The 27,961-nt window shown below is 46.4% G+C and overlaps 1 protein-coding gene across 1 annotated transcript in view; it reads right to left on the reverse strand.

Moving 5' to 3' along the window:
- Positions 1-7,383: 7,383 nt before the first annotated feature.
- Positions 7,384-27,961, reverse strand: part of LOC141060291 (uncharacterized) — a 52,018-nt gene continuing 31,440 nt past the window's right edge. The window contains 8 exon segments of the mRNA XM_073556507.1: positions 7,384-7,817; positions 7,820-8,050; positions 8,052-8,794; positions 11,521-11,611; positions 12,274-12,371; positions 12,455-12,578; positions 12,652-12,831; positions 12,956-13,147. Coding sequence (XP_073412608.1) covers positions 7,437-7,817; positions 7,820-8,050; positions 8,052-8,794; positions 11,521-11,611; positions 12,274-12,371; positions 12,455-12,578; positions 12,652-12,831; positions 12,956-13,147 — 2,040 coding nt within the window. The 3' untranslated portion in view covers positions 7,384-7,436.

Raw genomic sequence — 27,961 nt, forward strand, 5'->3', positions numbered from 1 at the left:
GGGCTATATACCATGCTGGACCGTATTATACCATGCTGGGGGGCTATATACGATGCTGGGCTGTATTATACCATGCTGGGGGGGCTATATACCATGCTGGGGGGGCTATATACCATGCTGGGGGCCATATACCATGCTGGGCTGTATCATACCATGCTGGGGGGGCTATTTACCATGCTGGGGGGGCTATATACCATGCTGGGCTGTATCATACCATGCTGGGGGGCTATATACCATGCTGGGGGGCTATATACCATGCTGGGCTGTATTATACCATGCTGGGTGGGCTATATACCATGCTGGGCTGTATCATACCATGCTGGGGGGGCTATATACCCTGCTGGGCTGTATTATACCATGCTGGGGGGGCTATATACCATGCTGGGCTGTATACTATTCTGGGGGGGCTATATACCATGCTGGGCTGTATTATACCATGCTGGGGGGCTATATACGATGCTGGGCTGTATCATACCATGCTGGGGGGGCTATATACCATGCTGGGAGCTATATACCACGCTGGGCTGTATCATACCATGCTGGGGGCCATATACCATGCTGGGCTGTATTATACCATTCTGGGGGGCTATATTTCATGCTGGGCTGTATTATACCATGCTGGGGGGGCTATATACCATGCTGGGGGGCTATATACCATGCTGGGCTGTATCATACCATGCTGGGGGGCTATATACCATGCTGGGCTGTATTATACCATGCTGGGGGGCTATATACCATGCTGGACCGTATTATACCATGCTGGGGGGATATATACCATGCTGGGCTGTATCATACCATGCTGGGGGGGCTATATACCATGCTGGGGGGGCTATATATCATGCTGGGGGCTATATACACCACTCTGGGCTGTATCATACCATGCTGGGGGCTATATACCATGCTGGGCTGTATTATACCTTGCTGGGGGGCTATATTTCATGCTGGGCTGTATTATACCATGCTGGGGGGGCTATATACCATGCTGGGGGGCTATATACCATGCTGGGCTGTATCATACCATGCTGGGGGGGCTATATACCATGCTGGGCTGTATTATACCATGCTGGGGGGGCTATATACCATGTTGGGCTGTATTATACCATGCTGGGGGGGCTATATACCATGCTGGGCTGTATTATACCATGCTGGGGGGCTATATACCATGCTGGGCTGTATTATACCATGCTGGGGGGCTATATGCCATGCTGGGAGGCGGGGCTATATACCATGCTGGGCTGTATTGTACCATACTGGCGGGGCTATATACCATGCTGGGGGGGCTATATACCATGCTGGGCTGTATTATACCATGCTGGGGGGCTATATACCATGCTGGGGGGGCTATATACCATGCTGGGAGCTATATACCACGCTGGGCTGTATCATACCATGCTGGGGGCCATATACCATGCTGGGCTGTATTATACCATTCTGGGGGGCTATATTTCATGCTGGGCTGTATTATACCATGCTGGGGGGGCTATATACCATGCTGGGGGGCTATATACCATGCTGGGCTGTATCATACCATGCTGGGGGGCTATATACCATGCTGGGCTGTATCATACCATGCTGGGCTGTATTATACCATGCTGGGGGGCTATATACCATGCTGGACCGTATTATACCATGCTGGGGGGATATATACCATGCTGGGCTGTATCATACCATGCTGGGGGGGCTATATACCATGCTGGGGGGGCTATATATCATGCTGGGGGCTATATACACCACACTGGGCTGTATCATACCATGCTGGGGGCTATATACCATGCTGGGCTGTATTATACCTTGCTGGGGGGCTATATTTCATGCTGGGCTGTATTATACCATGCTGGGGGGGCTATATACCATGCTGGGGGGCTATATACCATGCTGGGCTGTATCATACCATGCTGGGGGGGCTATATACCATGCTGGGCTGTATTATACCATGCTGGGGGGGCTATATACCATGTTGGGCTGTATTATACCATGCTGGGGGGGCTATATACCATGCTGGGCTGTATTATACCATGCTGGGGGGCTATATACCATGCTGGGCTGTATTATACCATGCTGGGGGGCTATATGCCATGCTGGGAGGCGGGGCTATATACCATGCTGGGCTGTATACCATGCTGGGCTGTATTGTACCATACTGGCGGGGCTATATACCATGCTGGGGGGGCTATATACCATGCTGGGGGGGCTATATACCATGCTGGGCTGTATTATACCATGCTGGGGGGCTATATACCATGCTGGGGGGGCTATAAACCATGCTGGGCTGTATTATACCATGCTGGGGGGGCTATATACCATGCTGGGCTGTATTATACCATGCTGGGGGGGCTATATACCATGCTGGGCTGTATTATACCATGCTGGGGGGGCTATATACCATTCTGGGCTGTATTATACCATGCTGGGGGGCTATATACCATGCTGGGCTTTATTATACCATGCTGGGGGGCTATATACCATGATGGGCTGTATTATACCATGCTAGGCTGTATTATACCATGCTGGGCTGTATTATACCATTCTGGGGGGGCTATATACCATGCTGGGCTGTATTATACCATGGTGGGCTATATACCATGGTGGGCTGGGCTATATACCATGTGGTGCTGGGCTATATACCATGCGGCTGTTATATACCATGGGGGACATTTTACATTATATTCTATAAGGGGAAGCTGTGTTATATAATATGGGGGGCTACATTATGTTCTAAGGGGAGGTGGGCTGTATTATATTCTATATGGGGCTACATTATATTCTATAGGGGGGCTGTATCATATTTATTACATTCTATGGAGGCTGCATTATACTATATGAGGTGGGCTACATTGTATTCTATGGAGGGGCTACATTATACTATATAAGGGGCTGCATTATATCTTATGAGGGGGTTGCCATATATTCTATGGAGGGGCTGCATTATACTATATGGGGGACTGCATTATATTCTATGGGGGGTTACAATATGTTCTATACAGATATTATATCCAGCCCTGCATAGCCTCAATATTAGATAACAACAAATAACTTTGTTGCCCTATGAAGGGTTGGGGGGGGCCCGAAAAATTTCTTGCACAGGGGCCCACAACAGTTTGTGTCCGCCCCTGAATCTGCAGATAGTTTATCACTATAGTCGGATGGTAGATATATATATCTAGATGGGAAAAGATGACTAGGGGGAAAGGGGGAGGATGGAATTAAGATGGGGAATTGTGGCCGGGGAGAGAGCACAGTAGGTGCTCATCCGCGCTGATTCTACCGGCAAGAATCTTCTTATGGGAGAGAATGAAGGGGGAACTACAATATATTTGATCATATATATTATATTTATACCTAATTTATAACCCACTTGCTGATTGTCTCTCTTAGGCCAGACACATCCACACAATCACAGGGAGTGAGTGTGAGGACAAAATAGTATTGTGACCCGGTCACTGCTTCACATAGAGTCTTCATTGCTAGTGCATAAATCCAGAAGCAGGGGAACGTGGCGAACCCCACAATGTCCACATACCAAAGAGGCAGACACAAACAAGACCGATCTATAGAGAGGATTCCATTACCTAGAGGCGCTCTTTTATGCACGTTTCGCTTGTAATGCTTCCCCAGAAACCCCATTTTGTTGTGAATTAAATTTATTTATTTTAAATTTTTGTGGAAATACAAAAACTGAAAAGTGGGGCGTGCAATAGTATTCGGCCCCTTTAACTTAATACTTTGTTGCGCCACCTTTTGCTGCGATTACAGCCGCAAGTCGCTTGGAGTACCATATATACTCGAATATAAGCCGAGATTTTCAGCCCATTTTTTTGGGCTGAAAGTCCCCCTCTCGGCTTATATTCGAGTCATATACACCGGGGGGTCGGAGGGGGAGGGGGTGTCAGGTCATACTTACCCGTCCTGACGCTGTCTCTTGAGCCCCCAGCTTCTCCGCACTCTCTCTTCCTGCCTTCAGCGGTCACGTGGTACCGCTCAATAAACTCATGAATACATGCATATTCATGAGTTTTAATGAGCGGTATCACATGACAGCTGAACGCAGGAAGAGAGAGCGCGGAGAAGCTGGGGGCTCAAGAGACAGCATCAGGACAGGTAAGTATAGCGATACTCACCTGTCCTGCGTCCATAGCTGCTATGGCGGAATAATCTAAGGAGCTTCTTATGGGGTTAGCATATGGGGGAATAATCTAAGGATCTTCTTATGGGGTCAGCATATGGGGGAATAATCTAAGGATTTTCTTATGGGGGCAGTATATCGGGGAATAATCTATGGAGCTTCTTATGGTGGCAGTATATGGGGGAACAATCTATGGGGCTTATACTCGAGTATATACGGTATGTCTCTATCAGTTTTGTACATTGAGAGACTGAAATTCTTGTCCATTCTTCCTTGGCAAACAGCTCAAGCTCAGTGAGGTTGGATGGAGATCTGTTATGATGAGTCACCGAAGGAGGAAAAAACAAAATACCAGCTAAGTCCAGAAAAACCAGAGAGGTTGGCAGCTATCGGATTGCAGACCCCTGGACCTATTCACAACAACTAGCAGTAGCCGTGGGGGGTTCCTACTGTGCCCTAGACCCCTCGATCACAGCCGGAGAACTAGATAGCCTAAAGACAGAAAGGGGAAAAACTAAACTGCCCCAGAGCAGACCCCAAAGCAATAGGCAGCCCCCAACATATGACGGTGAAGCAAGATGAAAACACTAACACAGATAGAAAGATAGATTGAGCAAATGATGGGGCCCAAGCTAACTACATAGGACAGGATAGGAAAGCTGCTGTCTAACATCCGCAAAAACCCTATCAAAATGAGCCAACCGTAGGAAAAACAGGCCCTGAAGTCGCTAGGCTTCAAAAGACTATATCAGCACTCAGGTATATTCTGAAGACAGAGCAAAAGATCAACAGATCAGAGACAAAAATGGAATTCAGATCACCCCCAGCCGGGGATGGCAGAACTCCCAAAAAACAAGGCAAAACAAAAACAAAACTGAAGAGTACAAAGCAGAGCAGAAAAACTTAGCTTTGAGAAGCAGGAATCAGACTGGTCTCCAAGAATCCAGCAGGAAAATCACCAGCCAGGAAGAAGGGCATCGGCAGCCTTATATCCAGTCCTCAATTCCAGCCACCCAGTCATAATCTAGCTGCCCAGGTGTTTGATAATCAGCCTCACTACCTTCCTTCACCAGAGGAGGGAGTTCATCAGACCTCAATGGTGACGGGAAAAATGAACTCACAACAGAGATCGTTTGTGAACAGCAGTTTTCACCTTTTTCCACAGATTTTCGGTTAGATTCAGGTCTGGACTGTGACTTGGCCATTCTAACACCTGGATATGTTTATTTGTGAACCATTCCATTGTAGATTTTGCTTTATGTTTGGGATCATTGTCTTGTTGGAAGACAAATCTCCATCCCAGCCTCAGATCTTTTGGAGACTCCAACAGGTTTTCTTCAAGAATGGTCCTGCATTTGGCTCCATCCATGTTCCCATCAATTTTAACCAGCTTCCCTGTCCCTGCTGAAGAAAAGCAGGCCAAAACCATGATGCTGCCACCACCATGTTTGACAGTGGGGATGGTGTGTTCAGGGTGATGAGCTGTGTTGCCTTTATGCCAAACATATCATTTGGCATTGTTGCCAAAAAGTTCGATTTTGGTTTCATCTGACCAGAGCACCTTCTTCCACATGTTTGGTGTGTCTCCCAGGTGGCTTGTTGCAAACTTTAAATGACACTTTTTATGGATATCTTTGAGAAATGGATTTCTTCTTGCCACTCTTCCATAAAGGCCAGATTTGTGCAGTGTACGACTGATTGTTGTCCTATGAACAGACTGTCCCACCTCAGCTGTAGATCTCTGCAGTTCATCCAGAGTGATCAAGGGCCTCTTGGCTGCATCTGAGATCAGTCTTCTCTTTGTTTGAGATGAAAGTTTAGAGGGACCGCCGGGTCTTGGTAGATTTGCAGTGGTATGATACACCTTCCATTTCAATATGATCGCTTACACAGTGCTCCTTGGGATGTTTACAGTTTTGGAAATCATTTTGTATCCAAATCCAGCTTTAATCTTCTCCACAACTGTATCACGGACCTGCCTGTTGTGTTCCATGGTCTTCATGATGCTCTCTGTGCTTCAAACAGAACCCTGAGACTATCACAGAGCTGGTGCATTTATGCAGAGAATTGATTACACACAGGTGGATTATATTTATCATCATTAGTCATTTAGGACAATTTTGGATCATTCTGAGATGCACAATGAACTTCTGAAGTGAGTTTGCTGCACTGAAAGTAAATGGGCCAAATAAATTTCGGTCGACTTCACAACTATGTCCCACTTGTTGATTCTTCACCAAAAATTTACATTTGGTATCTTTATGTTTGATGCATGATATGTGGGAAAAGGTTGAAAAGTTCCAGGGGGCCGAATACTTTCGCGAGGCACTGTAATTGTTATACTTCTTCCATATGGGCTTTCCATTTACAATTATATATATGTAAAGGATTTTTCTAAACTATATTTTGGGACAGATTTAGATACGTTTTATATACATACCTGATGATTTTTCTATGCATAATCTCTTCTTTTTACATTTTTTTATGTGTTTTGCTGTAATACAGATATATTTCATACTGAAATGTTGTTTATGGGAGTAACGTTTGTAGGCCATGTTGTTGATTTCTACTTCTGAATATATGGCGGACCTCGTTTGGGCTTTTTATATATATATATATATATATATATATATATATATATATATAGTTAGACAAACGAGCTACATATAGTGGTAAAAGGTGTATACATGATAACCTCATAATGCAGGGAAGACATATTCTAGAATACTAAAGAAAGTGATAATACAAAATGACAATATTTAGGAGTATTTCACCAAACTCCATTACAGTCCATAAATCCCCATGTCCCTTTTATCTAATGTCATTACTCACATAACTCTTCACATATTGACTACTGTATTGTCCTCATCACAGACACTACTTACTACCATATGACACCATTATTTACTCTCACAATGCCCTGCAGCTACCCCTATTAACCCTTGTGTATGCCAACCATACCTGCTAATGGCTCTGATGTCATTTTAGGTCTCCATTCTGGCTAGAGCTCCCATAAGGTCATCTCATTAGCTGCAAAGTTAGTTAGCGAAAGTTTTTCCAAGATGGCAGCTCAGTCTGACATGGCTGTCCAATATATTTAGTACTGATCATTCTCGTACAATGAGTGTTTTTATTGTAACATGGCCAAACATGAGGAATGACAAGGGGTTGTCCTAGTAGTGGTCAACACCTTTAAGAAGATACAATTTTGAGTTAAAATATTTCCAACATTTTGAACATGAAAAAAGCTTCTCCGCATATGACTTCCCTGATATTTATTAAGAGTTGATTTCGGTAGAAAACATTTCCCACATTAAGAATATGATACAGGATTCTCCCCTGTGTGAGTTTTTTGGTGACTAAGAAGAGATGATTTCTTCACAAAACATTTCCCACATTCTGAACAGGAAAAAGGCTTCTCCCCTGTGTGAGATCTTTGGTGCTTAAACAAATATGATTTACAGTTAAAACATTTCCCACATTCTGAGCAGGAAAAAGGCTTCTCCCCTGTGTGAGTTCTATGGTGATAAACCAAACCTGATTTCCAGTTAAAACATTTCCCACATTCTGAACAGCAAAAAGGCTTCTCCTCTGTATGAGTTCTATGGTGATTAACCAAATCTGATTTCTGGTTAAAACATTTCCCACATTCTGAACAGGGAAAAGGCTTCTCCCCTGTGTGAGTTCTCTTGTGATTAACAAGATGACAATTCTGGTTAAAACATTTCCCACATTCTGAACATGAAAAACGTTTCTCCCCTGTGTGAGTTCTTTGGTGCTTAACACAATCTGATTTATTGCGAAAACATTTCCCACATTCTGAACAGGAGAAAGGCTTCTCCCCCGTGTGAGTTCTCTGGTGATTAACACAATCTGATTTATTGCTAAAACATTTCCCACATTCTGAACAGGAAAATGGCTTCTCCCCTGTGTGAGTTCTCTGGTGATTAACACAATCTGATTTATTGCTAAAACATTTCCCACATTCTGAACAGGAAAAAGGCTTCTCCCCTGTGTGAGTTCTGTGGTGCCTAACCAAATCTGATTTCTGCCTAAAACATTTCCCACATTCTGAACATGAATATGGCTTCATTCCTGTATGAATTCTCTCATGTGTAACAAGATCTGAATTCTGCGTAAAACATTTCCCACATTTTGAACAGGAAAAAGGCTTCTCCCCTGTGTGAGTTCTGTGGTGCCTAACCAAATCTGATTTCTGGCTAAAACATTTCCCACATTCTGAACATGAATATGGCTTCTCCCCTGTGTGAATTCTCCCATGTGTAACAAGATCTGAATTCTGAGTAAAACATTTCCCACAATCTGAACAGGAAAATCTATTCTCTGTTATGTGAATTTTTTCATGTTTAAGAAAAGTCTTTTCAAGAAAACTATTTCCATGTTCTGAATATGAAAATGGCTCCTTTCCTTTAGAATCAATTAGTTTTTTACTGCTTATATTGTGACTTTGATTTTCCTTAGTAGTTGGTAATGAGCCAAAAGATGGGACCTGTTTCATAGGATCAGATGACAGATCTTTGCTGTGAAGGGATGATGGTATATCTGGAGTAATGTCATTCACTTCAATTGGATTCTGTGAGATCTCAAGATCATTATATTTAAAAATTGAAGATGTCAGCGTTCCCTCTGATCTCCTGGTGCAGTCATCTGCTAAAAATAAAACCAATTAATAATTTTGAATAAAATATCTTCAAATTTTATACTTTTGGACATTTCTACTTAAGCTGTCCATAAAAAAATACAAGCTTTTTAAAAATATTGAATTATTCTACAAGACAACGACAGTTCACAGTCTAATCGAAAACCTCATAGCATGAACCAGTGCATCATGGTGTTCAATGGTTTGTTCATTCTGCTTCCCAAACATGGAATAAAAAGCCAACAATGTTATATAGGTCAAAATTATACCAATAAAACTTCTACTCATCTCACGGAAACACAAGACACCACTAAGGTCCATCATCTGTCAGAGGAAAACCAAAAGGTTTCCACAATATTTGTGGCTCAAAAACTCTTGAAAAGCAACATGGCTTCCATAAACCAATCCAGCAATATCCGCTCTCCCAAAGTCAAATATCCACTCTCTTCTGAGCCTTGTAGTGCGCCCAAACCATATTTAGCATCCATATATTTGGCATTACTATAGTGAGAAGAACCCACTTAATTTACGGTGTGTGTTTCCTGGAGCACAATCTGGGCATTATGTGTTGGATAATAAAATGGCAAATGTGCAATTTTCATGTTGCAACATCCAGTGCGAGCTAATTTCCGTAAAGTGTCACTACTCCCATAGAATAATTCACTGAGGGTTATAATTTCCATAATGGAGTCACTTTATGGGGATTTCTACTGCTTTAGTTTCCTGTAATTGTGTTATATTAGGGCATCTGCAGATGGTGTGTCCCCTCTCCACTGGAATCTGCTCCTGCGATGTTTGGTTCCATCACCAAGCAGCGCCTTATTTATTGTGCAGGCGTTGCTGGTAATAGAAGAGACGTCGAAACCAGAAGCTCTGGGTGGCGCTGGCTCTGTCCAGCCACTAAGATTAGGGTGCCTGAGACCAGTAGTTTCATCCAGCCTGGCAGTATGGGTTTGTGTGCTGTCCAGCAATCTGGTAGCAATCTGCTACCTGCTTAAGCCAAATAGAAAGCACCAAACCCTACTAAAGCTTGAAGCCTATTCCCGGAATCTGCCAGATACAGCCTTGTTCTCCTCTGCTTCAGTCCTCTGTGCTCAGCTGGTGTATTTGTTTCCTGGTGTAATCCCAGCCCGCATACTGACTACACTTGTGTCTTCTGATTTTGTACTTTCTCTGCCCTCCTGGTTATGACCAACTACCTGACTATTCTTCTTGCCATCTCACCCCACAGAATAGCAGGTAACACCATGGCCCAAGCCTAGGGGTCTCTGTGTAATTGCAGATCCATGAAGAGGGGTTAAGGGATGATGAGCAAGGCAATCACTGGGATCTGGAAAATAGAGTAGATAGAGCCAAGCCTTCTCGTGGTGGCCATCTTTTCATATGACAGGTGATCACTAACAGTGCTCCCAATACATCGTGTGTGTAAACTATTCCATCAAGATCTGTGTGCGAAAAGCTAAATGGCGCTCCTTCCTTTCTTACCCCTACCATGTGCCCAGAAAGTAGTGTACAACCATATATAGGGGATTGTTGGATTCAGGAGACATTGGAGAATAATTTGTAAGGTCCATTTGTTTCCTATTGTCCTGGTGAAAACTCTCTGGGTAATTATAGTTTGGGGCACGGTGGCTCTTGGCAATCTAAACTATCGTAAGGGCCAATATTTTCTGTCAGATGAGTTTCAAGAAGAAATATTAAATATTCATAGAGAACTTTTTATAATAGTGCAGAGCTGATGTGTCTTATATTTAGATCTCAGGCATCTGGCAGAGGTAATGGAGACCTTATTTTAAAGGCTACCAGGTAGTTGCAGACTCAGATAAGTGAGGCAGGCCGATCCCACCATCATCAGACTACCATACAAAATGAACCTGTACAAAAAGAACTAGAATAAAAAAACATGTTACCGTATTTTTGGGATTATAAGACGCTCCCCAAATTTTGAGGAGAAAAATAGGAATTTTTTTTTTTAATAAAATGGTGGTGTTTCTTATAATCCATGCGTCTTATTGCTGTGGTGAAGCGGGGTCCCAGAGTCGCTGCTGGAGGAGGCAAAGGTGGGGTGATGCTGCAAGTGGCAGGGTGGGATGAGGGTGGGTCCGATGTGCAGTGCACCGCTGCGATTGTTTGGTGCTGCTGGGGTGCCTGGTGCTGCTGTCCGGGGAGTCCGCTGCTGCGGGGGGACTCTGCCGACATTTCGTGAAAGGCCAGAACCCCCCGCATGTCCATGGTTTCCTCCTGTGTGGTGGACTCTGTGAACATGGCTGCTGGGGGGGCGGCACAAGCGCAGATGGAGATCTCGGTATCAAGATATCGGGAGATGATATTTTAGCCCTGAAATTAGATCTCAGGGATCTAGGAAGCCAACAGCATCATTACCCTCCACTTTCTCTTACAGGCCCAGCATAATATTTTTCTTCAAGTGATTTTATAACTTGTCAGCACATTCTACGTACGCTGTCATTTGGCTTTATAGTTTACAGATCTGGGCAGGGAACCGTCAACATCTTCTAATCCCAGGGGGGTAGGTGGATCCTCCAGGTCGTAAGTTCTATAGAAAAGGGCTTTCAATGCCCAAAGTCATTTGAACAGTTTTGGGTGGAGGAGAATGTTGTGGTCTGGAGGCAAAATGGTGATCATGGTAATACGGCCGGACTACACCACCGATAAAGCAGCCACAGCCGGTGACTGAGAGGAATCTGTGACTTCTCTGCATTCAGTGGTTACTACTCACCTGGGTAGTCATATGTGGGAATCTCCTCTTTACACGACTCATCATCTCTCACATATGTCTCTGTAGTAATAATATGGGTCAGATCTTCACCCTGAAACAAATATTGTAAAAGTCACAGACTGATGGAGAAGTCCCATCAATGATCAGCTTTAATCCTGCCATATCCATCGTTCTCATTATACAAGTTGTTGGAATAGGTTTAGTGCAACAACTCCATTCCTGTCAATGAGTGTTTAGTTGCTAGATTTGTATGCTGTTTATAAAGTTCAAAAAAAAAACTCACAGAGGCTCACACAGGGAGAGCATGTGACTGAATTTCCTGTTTTCCTGCTGTGTCTGTGTAAGAGAGAAGCAGCCTGCTGTAGATGATGCACAGAGAGAGACACTCAAATGATTTATTCCTGATCTATTAAGCTTATCATATATTGTTCCTAAAAAAACAAGTTCTGTTGTCACACGCTTGGGGAGAATTGTGAGTAATCCGCTGCCAACACAAGGTCTGTGATGTATTAAGAGAAGTATAGAGTCTACATCACGTCAAATAATTATTCTCCTCTACTCCTTCTTGGTCAGATCTCTTCTGGAACACTGTGTCCAGTTCTGGGCACAACATTTAAAAAAAAACATTGACAAGCGAGAGCAAGATTAGAGAAGAGCTAACAGGATGGTGACATAAAACAAGACTGAGCACAAGACCGTCACAGCACTCTACACATCATAGGGGAGATCTCCTGACACCTTCTCTCCATCTACCTGATGATCCTGAGGAACACTGGGATCTTCTTGGTTACAGTCCTGTGGAAGAAGAGGACGGCGACATCTCTCTGGTGTTGTCCTCTTACTGGATAGATCTGGAGGAAACACATACAGGGACTGAATTCATTCTCTACATACAGATAATTATAGGCCGTGTGTATTTAGTCCTGTCTGTTACCTGGTGATGTGACGGGCTGGGGAACCTCCATTATGACGTCCTTGTACAGATCTCTGTGTCCTTCTAAATACTCCCACTCCTCCATGGAGAAATAGACAGCGACATCCTGACACCTTATAGGAACCTGACACATACAATGATACCGTCATCCCCCGATCCCTTCATAATGTTACTGTATAATGTCCCAGCAGTGTCACCTCTCCAGTCAGCAGCTCAATCATCTTGTAGATGAGGTCTAGGATCTTCTGGTCATTGATGTCCTCATGGATCAGGGGGTGAGGTGGAGGCCCCGTGATTGGGCTCAGGGGTCTTACCCATCCCTCAGACACAGGGTCCTGACAACGATCACTAGAGGTCTTCTTCACCACTGTGTAATCCTGGTTATGGAGAGACACATTAATAAATCTCACTCCAGACATTTCCAGAGTCCTCTCCAGTTCTGTCCATCTGTTATTCCCATAGATAAGAATGATGTAATGTGACGTCATCAGAATCTCTCACCTCTCCAGTGAGACGGAAGAGGATCTCTAGGGTGAGGTGTAATATCCTCTCCGCCATCTTGTCTCTGTCCATATCCATCCTTGATGGGGAAATCAGGAAAATTCTCTTCTGTAGAAGATCTTCACTGAGAGGATCCGATATTGTAGAGACCTGAATGAGAAGATGATCCGATGTAACATCATAAGAATCCTGTGTAATAATACAATTACTGGAGATAATAAGGGAAACATTTGAGGAGATTTATTATCTTACAGGGTTTAGTTTTCTCCCCTGACATCTACTAATAAAACCTATATATTTAGGCCACAGACAACAAGCAGTTTCCTCCTCGGAGTCGGCAGCTGAACACGTTCCTCATAGACTCATCTTCCATAACGCTAATTCTCGTCTCATTACCGACACTGGAATCGGCATTAGCAATACTGCAGGAGATATTCATTACACGCGACATGAGAAATAACTCCTTCATGATGAGGACGACATCTTCATCTTCTACTGCGGCTCTAGAGACAGATGTGGCCAGAGTCGGTCACTGCCTCCATCCCCACCGGCCGTCTATATGAAGGTTTCCCGTCTTCCCCGCACTGGAATCTTCTCTCCCGTTAGATCTCAGCTCTGAGTCACACACAGAAGTTTGAGGCTTTTAGAAAAGATTTTTAGTTTCCACAAACACAACGGACAGAAATGATCTGATCCCAAAGTCTCCATGTACAGTGATTTATGGGGATTATTTCTGGCCTTAGACTTTCCTATATTACAAGATCGATGTGAAGACTTTTCTGCCCAATGATGATATAACTATTCTCGGAGTGACGCCTTTATAACCAGATAATAGTATGTTTGCAGCTTGCAGAGCACAGCGGCTCCTTCTTCAGGCAGCTGCAACAATCCAGTCTCTCTCAGCACTGACAGCTTCTATGGCTGCTCTGGGGAGAAAACTTATTTTTGTGGTAAAATGTAATTATTTTTTCCTCATCGCCCAATGGTATAAAATTCTGGGACACAGATGAGTAATTGAGAGGTGGCGGGTGTAACATGGCGCCTCTTATTGGGGGCTCTGATAATGTGACATGGCCCCTAACACCATAAGAGCAGACTCTGCCCTGTCAGACGGCGCTCCTTCCCTCCTGAGGAGTGTCCGGCCCCTTATGGGGTATCGGCGCTCAGGGGCAATTGTGGAACAAGTGGTTTCTGTTTTCTCCTCTTCTCCCGTGTGATAATTACAGACTTGGGGACGGAGCGACATTTTAGTGGGAACATTTCATTCCTCCGCTCAATGTTACACAATTCTGTGCCCCCTGAGGGTTAATAATCCTCCCTGCCCCCTAGATGAGCCCCCAGAGGTGGAGGGGGTAACATGGGGCCACTTGTGGGGTCTCTGCTGTTCTGGTGTCAGCGCTCTTCACACGTCACACGGCGTCCGCCGTCTATCCCAGCCACAATGGCGCCCCTTCCCTCCCGAGCCTGTGGGGTATCGGCACTCAGGAGACACGGCGCACTGTGCGGCCTCAGCGCTCCTGTCACCTGTAGGACAATGATACATTGGGGGGAAAGTCACATTTCTGTGAGGAAAACAGTAAAATTGTCATTTCTTCCTTCCACATTGCTGAAATTCCTGTCACACTGTCCGAATTCAGAGATTGTCCTGTCAGAAAGGAGAAGACAGGGAGCGAAAGGGTTAATAGGACTCACAGGAGGAACCAGCACAGAAAGCAGAAGGTCCAGGAGCATCCGCCACATATATGACTGCTCTGTGCACACAGGACCTGTGATGAGGTCACAGGAGGGGAGGAGTCAGGGGTCACATGATCAGGGGCCTCAGTGTGTGCAGGACTCTGCTGTGCTGGTTGTCATGGTGCTGGATGAGGGGAAGTTTCTGTGTGGGGTCAGGAGGGGTTTACAGGGTGGATGTAGCAGAGCCGCGTGTGTACGAGGTGTACGGAGCCGAGCCGCGTGTGTGCGAGGTGTACGGAGCCGAGCCGCGTGTGTGCGAGGTGTACGGAGCCGAGCCGCGTGTGTGCGAGGTGTACGGAGCCGAGCCGCGTGTGTGCGAGGTGTACGGAGAGGAGCCGCGTGTGTGCGAGGTGTACGGAGCGGAGCCGCGTGTGTGCGAGGTGTACGGAGCGGAGCCGCGTGTGTGCGAGGTGTACGGAGCCGAGCCGCGTGTGTGCGAGGTGTACGGAGCCGAGCCGCGTGTGTGCGAGGTGTACGGAGCCGAGCCGCGTGTGTGCGAGGTGTACGGAGCCGAGCCGCGTGTGTGCGAGGTGTACGGAGCCGAGCCGCGTGTGTGCGAGGTGTACGGAGCCGAGCCGCGTGTGTGCGAGGTGTACGGAGAGGAGCCGCGTGTGTGCGAGGTGTACGGAGAGGAGCCGCGTGTGTGCGAGGTGTACGGAGCCGAGCCGCGTGTGTGCGAGGTGTACGGAGCCGAGCCGCGTGTGTGCGAGGTGTACGGAGCCGAGCCGCGTGTGTGCGAGGTGTACGGAGCCGAGCCGCGTGTGTGCGAGGTGTACGGAGCCGAGCCGCGTGTGTGCGAGGTGTACGGAGCCGAGCCGCGTGTGTGCGAGGTGTACGGAGCCGAGCCGCGTGTGTGCGAGGTGTACGGAGAGGAGCCGCGTGTGTGCGAGGTGTACGGAGAGGAGCCGCGTGTGTGCGAGGTGTACGGAGCCGAGCCGCGTGTGTGCGAGGTGTACGGAGCCGAGCCGCGTGTGTGCGAGGTGTACGGAGCCGAGCCGCGTGTGTGCGAGGTGTACGGAGCCGAGCCGCGTGTGTGCGAGGTGTACGGAGCCGAGCCGCGTGTGTGCGAGGTGTACGGAGCCGAGCCGCGTGTGTGCGAGGTGTACGGAGCCGAGCCGCGTGTGTGCGAGGTGTACGGAGCCGAGCCGCGTGTGTGCGAGGTGTACGGAGCCGAGCCGCGTGTGTGCGAGGTGTACGGAGAGGAGCCGCGTGTGTGCGAGGTGTACGGAGCCGAGCCGCGTGTGTGCGAGGTGTACGGAGCCGAGCCGCGTGTGTGCGAGGTGTACGGAGCCGAGCCGCGTGTGTGCGAGGTGTACGGAGCCGAGCCGCGTGTGTGCGAGGTGTACGGAGCCGAGCCGCGTGTGTGCGAGGTGTACGGAGCCGAGCCGCGTGTGTGCGAGGTGTACGGAGCCGAGCCGCGTGTGTGCGAGGTGTACGGAGCCGAGCCGCGTGTGTGCGAGGTGTACGGAGCCGAGCCGCGTGTGTGCGAGGTGTACGGAGCCGAGCCGCGTGTGTGCGAGGTGTACGGAGCCGAGCCGCGTGTGTGCGAGGTGTACGGAGCCGAGCCGCGTGTGTGCGAGGTGTACGGAGCCGAGCCGCGTGTGTGCGAGGTGTACGGAGCCGAGCCGCGTGTGTGCGAGGTGTACGGAGCCGAGCCGCGTGTGTGCGAGGTGTACGGAGCCGAGCCGCGTGTGTGCGAGGTGTACGGAGCCGAGCCGCGTGTGTGCGAGGTGTACGGAGCCGAGCCGCGTGTGTGCGAGGTGTACGGAGCCGAGCCGCGTGTGTACGAGGTGTACGGAGCCGAGCCGCGTGTGTACGAGGTGTACGGAGCCGAGCCGCGTGTGTACGAGGTGTACGGAGCCGAGCCGCCTGTGTACGAGGTGTACGGAGCCGAGCCGCGTGTGTACGAGGTGTACGGAGCCGAGCCGCGTGTGTACGAGGTGTACGGAGCCGAGCCGCGTGTGTACGAGGTGTACGGAGCCGTGTGTGTACGAGGTGTACGGAGCCGAGCCGCGTGTGTACGAGGTGTACGGAGCCGAGCCGTGTGTGTACGAGGTGTACGGAGCCGAGCCCTGTGTGTACGAGGTGTACGGAGCCGAGCCCTGTGTGTACGAGGTGTACGGAGCCGAGCCCTGTGTGTACGAGGTGTACGGAGCAGAGCCGTGTGTGTACGAGGTGTACGGCGCGGAGCCCTGTGTGTACGAGGTGTAATGTTTTAGACTCAAATTTTTAAATTTCACAGAGTGAAAATGGAAAACAAGGAGATTTCTGGGCACAGTAAACTATTTGATACCATCACAAAATCATTCATATGGCCAGGTGCAGCAGCAGTAGAAATAACAAGTAGAGGAGGGAGAGAGAGAAGCACCACTGCATGATAGCGCACACTGACCCAGAGATAGATTATAATATAATGAAATAATCTATATTGATACACGGAATTATGTAAAATTAAAACATAAGTAAAATCACAAGACTATGGCTTCCATGATGTCTACAATACAGAAAACATGTTAGCATAAAGACATACACAATATATAAATAGGTCCAATTTAAGGTGATATAATACACTCTCCCTGCTACTATGGCTCATGATGACTTACAAGACCCTAAGCATAGTGTGGTCAACCAATATAGAATCATGACCAAAACTGCCATAAAGACCATTAAACTCAATAGGGCCCCCTGATACAATCTAGCCAGGACTACAATGAGTCCAGGTCACCAAGAGGCAAGAGTCCGACCTTGAATATGCAAGTAGCCCAGTAAAAGAGCCAAGGAGGGGGAGCTAAAAAGTAATAATATTACCAGAAGAGATCATATGCCACAAATAGAATGCAGATCCATGGATGCCAAGCCCTAGACCATGACCCCACGCGTATCGCCGTAACCTGTACGGTTTCGTCAGGGGAAGTATGGAGATGATGATCCATAGGGCTTAAATACCTTGCAGGTGTCCATAAAGATGTTCCGGTGTGCTGGGGACATCCTCTCATTAGAATGAACCGGGAGTGAAAAAAACCGGCGTCCCGGTCATGAGCGCAGGGCCCAAACATTTAGGCCGCATTACAACCGTGCATGCGTCATGCCGGCCTATAGGAGGCTCACGCTGACATTCATACAGCGCTTGCGTCTAGTGGAACGCAGGCCTAGATGCCTGAGCCGCATTAGAATCGCGCATGCGCTAAGCCAACCAGTAGTGAGCTCATATTGATGTATGAAAAAGTGCGCGCAGCTCCCGGGAGACAAAGACACATAAACGGACTGGACATACATAGACACACAGACAAGGAGGACAACAGCACATAAATACAAAACATATATATATATATATGTACCATTATAATAATGATGACCATTTAATAATGAATGATCCAGGACAGAAAACTCTCTAATACATCCAGGATCTAATTGATGGAAAAATGAAATGATGTCTATAACAATAATTTATGGCCAACATACGCACTAGAGTATTTCAAGGTGCAATCCTGTGAAAAAGTGCATCAAGAGGCCTATATATAGATCCGAAATCAATGATTTATGGCAAAGATACGCATTAGAATGTCTCAAGGTAAAATCCTATGAAAAAGTGCATCAAAAAGGCCTATATATATCCAATATCAACAATCCAATAACAAGGAATAGCACAGCACTCCCTGGGAAAGGGCTGCCATGCAAGGAACAGCCAGGCCATCAATGGAAACAATAAGGGGGGGGATAATAACTGAGCAATACAGTCATAGCTACAGATTTATTATTGAAAGAGTATATACATATACCCCATATTTGAAGGACAGTGTGGCCAAAAGTGAGCCGGGAATACCCCATCAAATCCGAATAGAGGAAAGACACACGTATCGCCCACAAAAAACATATATAAACTGTTGCATACTGAAAAGTGTGTACTATCGTGATATATCCCTCCTAATAGACCCAAGATAAGGTTAGGAAAACTAGAAGAGGGATTCCCCCTATCTGCACACCTAACAGTTCCAAGAATAACCAGAAGCAGAGTCCTCGTGAGCCAGTAGGAACTATCCACCACTCTCATCCTCAATTGTGTAAGCTAGATAGTAGGACAATATGTTATTCCATGTGAATGGAGGGAACTCTTGAATAGTCCCAATAGGAAGTAACCCAAACCCAAGGTTCTAATCATTGGCATAAAGAGGTCCCCCTGTCTAACACCGGCAGGAAAATCTTGGGTAAATCCGGAGTCCATCTTGGTATAAGGATAAAAAAGAGCCAGAACAAAATACTCATAGACCAAAGGATCCTTACAGTTCTCTATTATATAAGGTAAATACTGGGATAATGTATCCTTCACTAAGAGGCAGGGAACTCTCAATAGAGGAAGTCCACATGAAAAATGTCCCAAATCCAAGCGTTGTAATGGTTGAGACAAAGAGGACCTCTGCGTCAGTGTGCGCTATCATGCAGTGGTGCTTTTTTCTCTGCCTCCTAGAGTCAAAATGGAGCCACAATTTACACAAAAATTTCTCCCAAATCTGAGGCCAGGAATGACTGCACACGGCCGGGCTCCAATGGGGAGATTCGCTATTTTGCTTTTGGAGCAGTAATTTGGCAGTCCTCCCTTGTGGGGGCCAATTGTAAAGCCCCCGATGTGTGTGGACAACATACGACCCCCTAAAGTGACCCCATTTCAGACCCTGTACCCATCAGGGAAGTCATCTAAGGGTGTAATGGGCATTTTTATCTTACAGGTGTCACTGATTTCTTTACCACTTGGCTGTGAAGATAATATGACATGTGTTCCGAGGTGCAGCGCGGGGTTCAGCTCAGGGACATCTGAGTGGGCTCCTAACCAGGTGTTACGGTGGTCCCTCACATGCCCTCTCAGCGCCTTCCTACTCACTATGGTCACTGCAGCTTCTCAGCATGTTGCTTCCATTTAGCCTTGGGGGATTGGCCAGTCTCTACAGAAATTTAACCCTGCTGTGTCCTTCACAGATTAGGTTCCCCAGCCTATCCCGTGGTGGCAGGTCCTATATTAGGCAGCTCCACCATCCGCTCTCTGTTGGATGTTGGTTCCTAGGCAGTTCACTTTGCCTGTTGTACCTCACACTTGAGTCTCTGACCCACCAATCAGCTGATGTAGTCTTGGGGACTCCCTGGAGTAGTTCCTGGTGTCTACCAGCTGTCCAGCCTATCCACCAGTAACTTTAGTGAAAACCTGGTGGACACCCAGTTACACCTCTCTAGGGTAAGCCTGGCCGATGTTGCAGTGGGTCCACATCCACCAGTGTTACACCAAGTAACTGTGCACACCTCACAACTTTTGAAGCATAGAAAGAGGCAAAGATCATGTGGTGCGCATAGCAGCAAATTTTGGCCTCACCCTAATCCACGGCCATTTACCACTGCTTTCTCCCCCGGCAGGAGGAGTTGTCAGAGGGACACTGGTAGTGAGGGAAATTCAGCAGACGCCTGAGACTGCAGGGCGTAGACACAAATCCGGGACTGTCCGCTGTATCCGGGACAGTTGGGACTAGAGATGAGCAGGTGGATTCATGGCTCTCTGGTCCAGCGTGCGTGGGACCTGGGGATTATTTTTTGTGCCGTCATTCACAGTCGGAGCCTCCAGAACGTTCTCCTCTTTATGTAGCGTCACTATACGACACCCGGCTTATTTGTATCTGTAAGGCCGTGTTCACACATTGTAGAAAAACGGTGTTTTTTGTTTTCTGCAGGATCCGCACCATCTACAATAACGATCTTCTCCCCCTTATTTGATGCGTTCTTGGTGCAGATGTGAAGCCGCGTTTTTATTGCGCTTTTTAGAGGACAGAAAAGCTTTGATTCTGCAGTTAATAAAGTTTCTGCAGTTTTTTTACCTGCGATTTTATTAGAGAGAGAAAAGCCCCAAATCGGCACAGATCAGCCGCGTGCCGCGGGCGCCTTTTATGGGAAAGTAGTTTTTATTAAGGATTTATTTACATAAATGGGGTAAAGAAAAAGGGGAGAGACAGATTATAAATACCCAGTAAGGGTGGTTTCACATTTGCATTTAAGGCCGCAGCGTCGGCCTGCGCACGGCTGCCGCTAAGCCCCGCCCCCTGCCGTGCCTCCGCTAGTAGCTCCGCCTATGGGCGCATGACGCTGCATGTGTCCCCTATCTTTAGCACTGAGGACGCAGGCCATGCGCAGGTATGCGTTTGGCGGTGCACACGTCCTTTTGACGCTGCGCCGAGCGCACCAAATTGCAACAGGTTGTGGGGGGATTTGAACTTTTATATTTTTTATATATTTTTAAAAACTTTTTTTTACTTTTGGCCTCCTTCAATAGTTTCCATGGGAGACTAGAAGCTGCCATAACTCGGTCGGCTCTGCTACATACAGGCGATGATCAGATCACCTCTATGTAGTCAAATACCTCACCTGAGCTGACGTGTGCTGGGAAAGATGCGGGCTCACCGCCGGAGCCGACATCAAAGGGAGAGAAGCTACCTGCGCCGTACTAGTACAGTCGTGAAGGGGTTAAGGAAAATGGGGAAAAGGGATAGAAAGAAAATGAAAAAGATTGGTCTGCACAGGATAGGCCGGGAAAGGGGTTAAGAGACACATATAATACCTTATATATAAAACATTAATCTATTTGTAATCTTGCCTGAAGAAGGAGTCACTGTGCTCTGAAAGCCTGCAAACATATTATTTTCTGGTTAGCCAATAAAGGTATCACTCCTAGAATACTTCTGTCATCATTGGGCAGAAAAGTATTCACATCGATTTTTCTGGCTAACACGGTACCACAATTTGTTATTGTACATCATATAAAACATTTAAGAGGCAGGAGGGGAAGAGAAGGAATGGGAAAGGCGAGGAAAGAAAAGGGGAGAAAGGAAGAACAGCTGTAACCAGGCGGAGAGACGAGAATCAAGAGGAATACTGACTGTTAGGCTGTGTTCACTCACAGCGTTTTTTTCAGGGTTTTTCCCGTGGATTTGCCAAAAAATCTGCGGGAAAAACGCGAAAAAGAAGCTTCCCATTCATTTCTATGCATTTTACACTTTTTGGGCACATTGATGCGGTTTTTACCGCGAAAAAAACATTGCGGTAAAAAACGCAGCATGCTCATAAATTTCGCGTTTTTTTTCCGCATTTCTGGCTTTTTCCATGAAACGCGCGGAAAACACACAGAAAAAAATGCACGGTTTGTGGGAAGGGAGTCCTGTTTTTCAGCAGAAAATTTCTGCTACGTGTGCACTTAGCCTTAGGCTAACTGCACACGGTGATTTTCCTCCTGCAGATTTTTCCGCACAGATTTGAAGAAATCCGTAGGTCAAATGACCGGCATTCTTCCTGCGGATTTCTTCCTTTTTTACTGCAGATTTCCCCCTACGGATTTGGAGAATGGAGCAGGTGGAAAACCGCACAAAAGAAGTGACATACTGTATTTTTTGTACCGCACAAAAACCGCCCGGGAAAAAACGCAGCGTCTGCACAGCGGGTTTTTTTTTCATTGATTTACATGCTACTGTAAATCACTTTGCGGATCTGCAGCGTTTCTGCGCGGTAAAATCCGCTGCGGATCCACAGGAAAAATGCATCGTGTGCACATGGCTTTAGGCTGTCTGCACACGATGCAGATTTGCAGCAGTTCCGCAGCGGATTTTTCCGTGCAGAAACGTTGCATATCCGCATTGTGATGTACAGTACCTTTAAAATGAATGAAAAAAAAACCGCTGTGCAGACGCTGCAGATTTTTCTGCTGTACAAAATCCGCAGCATGTCACTTCTTTTGTGTGGTTTTCCATCTCCCCTGTGACCAAATCCGCAGGGGGAAAACCGCAATGGAAAACCGCACAAAAACCGCAAGAAAACCACGTGAAAAATGGAAGACATCCGCAGGAAAAATGCAGGTCATTTGACCTGCGGTTTTCTTCCATTCTGCACGGAAAAATCCGCAGGGCTCAAAACTCCGTCTGCACTCAGCCTTAGGCCATGTGCACACGCTGTGGTTTTTGCTGCAGTTCTGCTGCGGTTTTGACCCTGCAGAACAGCAGTTCCGCAGACATGGTACTTTACCATGTTAGCCTATGGGTTTTCAAAACCGCAGTGCTCACGCTGCGGTTTTTTACCTGTGGAAAAGCTGCGTTTTTTTTTCCGCAGCATGTCAATTGTTTCTGCTGATTCTGCTGCGGTTTTACACCTTTAACATAGTAGAGGTGTAAAACCGCAGGGCAAAACTGCAGGCCAAACCGCAGCAAAACCGCAGGTCACTTTACCTGCGGCTTTACCTGCGGTTCCGCAGGAAAAAACCCGCAGGTGAATCCGCAGTGTGTGCACATAGCCTAACATCATGGAAGATACTGATTGTTGGAGTTTAAGGCCCTGTGCACACGGTGCAGATTCTGTGCAGTTCTGCAGCAGATTTGGCCCTGCAGAACTGCAGCAGAACTGCACGTGATGTACAGTACCATTTAAGGCTATGTAAAACAAAAAAGGCTGTGCACATGCTGCAGATTTTTCTGCGCAGATTTGGTGCAGAATAAGGCTGAGTGCAGACGGAGTTTTGAGCCCTGCGGATTTTTCCGTGCAGAATGGAAGAAAACCGCAGGTCAAATGACCTGCATTTTTCCTGCGGATTTCTTCCATTTTTCACGCGGTTTTCTTGCGGTTTTTGTCCGGTTTTCCATCGCGGTTTTCCCCCTGCGGATTTGGTGACAGGGGAGATGGAAAACCGCACAAAAGAAGTGACATGCCGCAGATTTTGTACCGCAGGAAAACCGCGTGGAAAAATCCGTAGCGTCTGCACAGCGTTTTTTTTTTTCATTCATTTTAAAGCTACTGTACATCACAATGCAGATATGCAACGTTTCTGCGCGGTAAAATCCGCTGCGGTACCGCTGCAAATCTGCATCGTGTGCACACAGCCTAAGGGTGTGTGCACACATTGCAGATTCTGCTGTGGAATTTTCCGTGCAGATTTTGTTAAATCCGCAGGTAAAATGACCGGCATTTTACCTGCAGATTTAGTGCAGTTTTTGTTTGGATTTCCCCTGCAGTTTTCCACCTGCAGATTTCTATAATGGAGCAGATGTAAGGCTGAGTGCACACGTACTTTTTTGGCCTGCGGATTTTTCCACGCAGAATTGAAGAAATCCGCAGGTCAAATTACCTGCATTTTTCCTGCGGATTTCTTCCTTTTTTTTTGCGGTTTTCTTGCGGCTTTTTTGCGGTTTTCCACTGCGGATTTCCCCCTGCGGATTTGGAGAATGGAGCAGGTGGAAAACCGCACAAAAGAAGTGACATGCTGCATATTTTGAACCACAAGAAAACCGCGGGGGAAAATCCACAGCGTCTGCACAGCGTTTTTTTTCTATTGATTAACATGCTACTGTACATCACAATGCGGATCTGCAGCGTTTCTGCGTGGTAAAATCTGCTGGAAATCTGCATCGTGTGCACATGGCCTAAGTGCACACGGTGTGGCTCCACCCACGGATTTTTCCGCGTGGATTTTAAGAAATTAAGTGTGCGTGCGTAGCCCATTCACTATCTCCATCCATCCTTCACTCCTGCAAGATGGCTGGACCTTCATTGTAAATACACCATTGTAAATACACACCTGTACTCTGTATCTCCCTCACCTCATTGTAGATTGTAAGCTCTCACGAGCAGGGTCGTCTTATTTCGTCTTATTTTGCTTTAATTATTGTATTGTTAGCGTTGTTACTTATGACTTGTGTTTTGAAACTGTTAAACTGTAAAGCGCTGCGGAATATGTTGGCGCTATATAAATAAAGATTATTATTATTAAAATAAAGATTATTATTATTAAAATAAAGATTATTATTAAATCCGCAGGTCAAATGTCCTGCATTTATCCTGTGGTTTTTGTGTGGTTTTCCACTGCGGTTTTCCCCCTGCGGATTTGGAGAATTTGGCAGGTGGAAAACCGCACAAAAGAAGTCACATGCACTTCTTTTAAAACCGCAGCAAATCTGCTCTGATTTTTCCGCACTGTCTGCACAGGGTTTTTTTTTTTAAATTGATTTACATTGTACTGTAAATCACAGTGCGGATCTGCAGCGTTTCTGCGTGGAAAAATCCGCTGCGGATCCGCAGGAAATCTGCACCGTGTGCACATGGCCAAAAACTGCAGCAGAACTGCACAAAAGAAGTGACATGCTGCAGAACTCCGCACCAAATCTGCGCGGAAAAATCTGCAGCATGTGCACAGCAGTTTTTGTTTTACATAGCCTTTAGGCTACGTGCACACGCTGCGGTTTTTGCTGCGGTTCCGCTGCGGTTTTGGCCCTGCGGAACTGCAGCAGTTCCGCAGACATGGTACAGTACCATGTAACCTTATTGGTTTATAAAAACCGCTGTGCTCACGCTGTGGTTTTTTCCGCACGGTTTTGCTGCTGTTTATAAACCGCAGCAATGTCAATTGTTTCTGCGGATTCCGCTGCCGTTTCACACCTTTAACATAGTAGAGGTGTGAAACCGCACAGCAAAATCGCAGACCAAACCGCAGGTGAATCCGCAGCGTGTGCACATAGCCTAAATGGTACTGTACATCACTTGCAGTTCTGCTGGGCCAAATCTGCTGCTGAACTGAAGAAGAATCCGCACCGTGTGCACACAGCCTAAAGAAGCAGCATGTCACTTCTTTTGTGCGGTTTTGCTGCAGTTTTCCACCTGCTCCAATATAGAAATCTGCAGGTGGAAAACCGCAGGGGAAATCCACACAAAAACTTCACTAAATCTGCACTAAAACTGCAGGTAAAACACAGGTCATTTTACCTGCATATTTAACAAAATCTGCGCGAAAAATTCCACAGCAGAATCCGCACCGTGTGCACATAGCCTAATAGCGCCGCAGTTCCCATGAAATCTCATCCACTTTGCTTGGACAATTAAACGCAGCAGAAAATTCGCAGCATTTACTCTACATGTGAACACGGTCTAAACTTCATAGCAAAGTGGGCGTGATTCCATGAAATCTGCGCTCTCTGTGGTCTGAAGACCCTGCGGACCTCTGGGGCTTTGATGCGTTTTCCCTTTATAGGCTTCTTCTGAAAAAAATGTATTAAGAAAAAAATGTATGAAGAGAAAACCGCCGTCACATTTATAAGCGCAGAATCAAAGCTTTTCTGTACTATTCAACAAGTGTTAAATGCGGCTTCATATCTGCCAAATAACATCAAATATGGGGGAAAATGCAAAAAAGAAGAAACGCAGCAAACGCGCAATAATCAGGGAGGATTGTCACTACGTCATCTGGGTCAGACATTTACAGAAGGAAGAACGCAGCATTTACGCTACGTGTGAACACGTCCTCCGCATCACAGCTTTATCACAAAACCAGGGGAAGAGTCCTGAGGAGATCATTTGCATATTCCCAGTGCCTTCTGGGATAAGTGAAGAGTCTCCGCGAGCTCAACGATCACTGGGTTTTGGCCGTTGCAGCTGAAAAGAGGAAATCAGAATTTTGGCTCATCTTTCATCGTTTTTAAGAAATCTCAATATGGAAGAGGCCAGGAGCCATTTGGTGAGCTGCATTTCTTGCTACATGTTCACAGACTTACCAGTGGAAAAGCCAAACTTCACATGCCACAAATGCAAGCTTGTGTCCCTGTTGGAGGAAAAGTTGCAAAATCTCGAAGAGAGGTTAGCTACGTTGAAGATCATTAAGGAAGGTGAAGAGTTCTTGGACAGAGCAGAATTATCTCTTCATGTTACAGAAAGAGAAGAAATTCGAAGTGCACCTGAAGAAACAGAGGAATGGAGACATGTGACCCAGAGAAGCAGGAGGATCAGGAGGCAGTCAGCACCCATACTGCTCAGAAACCAGTACCAGGCTCTCACGCAGGAAAACGATGAAGAAATACATCAGGATAAGACTTCGCCCACAAACAGCAACCTTGTACGCCTTCAGAGTCCTCCTGGATGGAGAAAGAAAAATGTTGTGAAGAAGAAACGGAGAGTGGTGGTCATGGGGGATTCCCTGTTGAGAGGAACAGAGGCCGCTATCTGCAGACCGGATATAACTTCAAGAGAAATGTGCTGTCTTCCAGGTGCAAAAATTAAAGATGTGTCTGACAGGATATCAGGACTCTTCAGACCTACAGATGACTACCCATTCCTGCTACTACATGTGGGGACAAATGACACCGCAAGAAACGACCTGGAAACCATCTGCAGAGACTTTGAAGACTTAGGCAAGAAAGTGAAAGAACTGGGAGCGCAGGTGGTCTTCTCTTCCATCCTCCCAGTGGATGGCCATGGAACAAGGAGGTGGAATAAGATTCTGCAGGTGAACAACTGGCTACGTCGATGGTGCCGTCAGCGACGATTTGGATTTCTGGATCACGGAGTGAATTACCTTTACGATGGACTACTTGCTAGAGATGGGGTGCACCTTACGAAGACTGGAAAGCATGTATTTGGAAGTCGCCTTGCTACTCTTGTAAGGAGAGCTTTAAACTAGAACAACATGGGAAGGGAAGCAAAAGACCAGAAAAAGCCATACACCTGACAAATACTATTGAGAACTCTGCTAATAGAAGTGGAAAGGAAGAACAAAGACGAAAGAATCTAATTAATAAAAATATTGGAGAAAGAGAAACCAATCACAAACTAAAATGTTTCTATACTAATGCACAAAGCATGGGCAACAAACAAGGAGAATTGGAACTACTAACACAGGAAAAGAAATATGATGTCATTGGAATCACTGAGACTTGGTGGGACAATACACATGATTGGAATACAAGACTAGAAGGATACAACTTATTTGCAAGAAACAGACTTGATAAACGAGGAGGGGGTGTCGCATTGTATGTTAGAAATGCGTATATCTGCACAGAGATTGAAGCTTCAGAGACTGGGAGTTCTGTGGAAACTGTTTGGGTAAGAATACAAGGACAGAACAATGGAAAGGACACCATTGTAGGCATTTACTACAGGCCACCTGTGCAAGCTGAAGATATGGATGAACTCTTTATGCATCAAATGGCCAAGTTCTCCAAAAAATATGACATAGTTGTCATGGGAGATTTCAACTATCCAGACATTTGTTGGGAATCTCTCTCAGGCAAAACTAACAGGTCAAGGAAATTCTTATCCTCTCTTGCTGGCAACTTTATCTTCCAAAAGGTAAGGGAGAAAACAAGGGGAACTGCTACCTTGGATCTAATCCTTTTAAACAGGGAGGAAATGGTTGAGGAGGTAAAAGTGGCTGGGACCCGAGGAGGTAGCGACCATGCTATTTTAGAATTTTGGATAACTAGAGGCGGAAGACCT

The sequence above is a fragment of the Dendrobates tinctorius genome, unplaced genomic scaffold (assembly GCF_039654945.1).
Source record: "Dendrobates tinctorius isolate UK_male_01 unplaced genomic scaffold, ASM3965494v1 ptg000233l, whole genome shotgun sequence".
In the NCBI taxonomy this organism is placed as follows: Eukaryota; Metazoa; Chordata; class Amphibia; order Anura; family Dendrobatidae; genus Dendrobates; species Dendrobates tinctorius.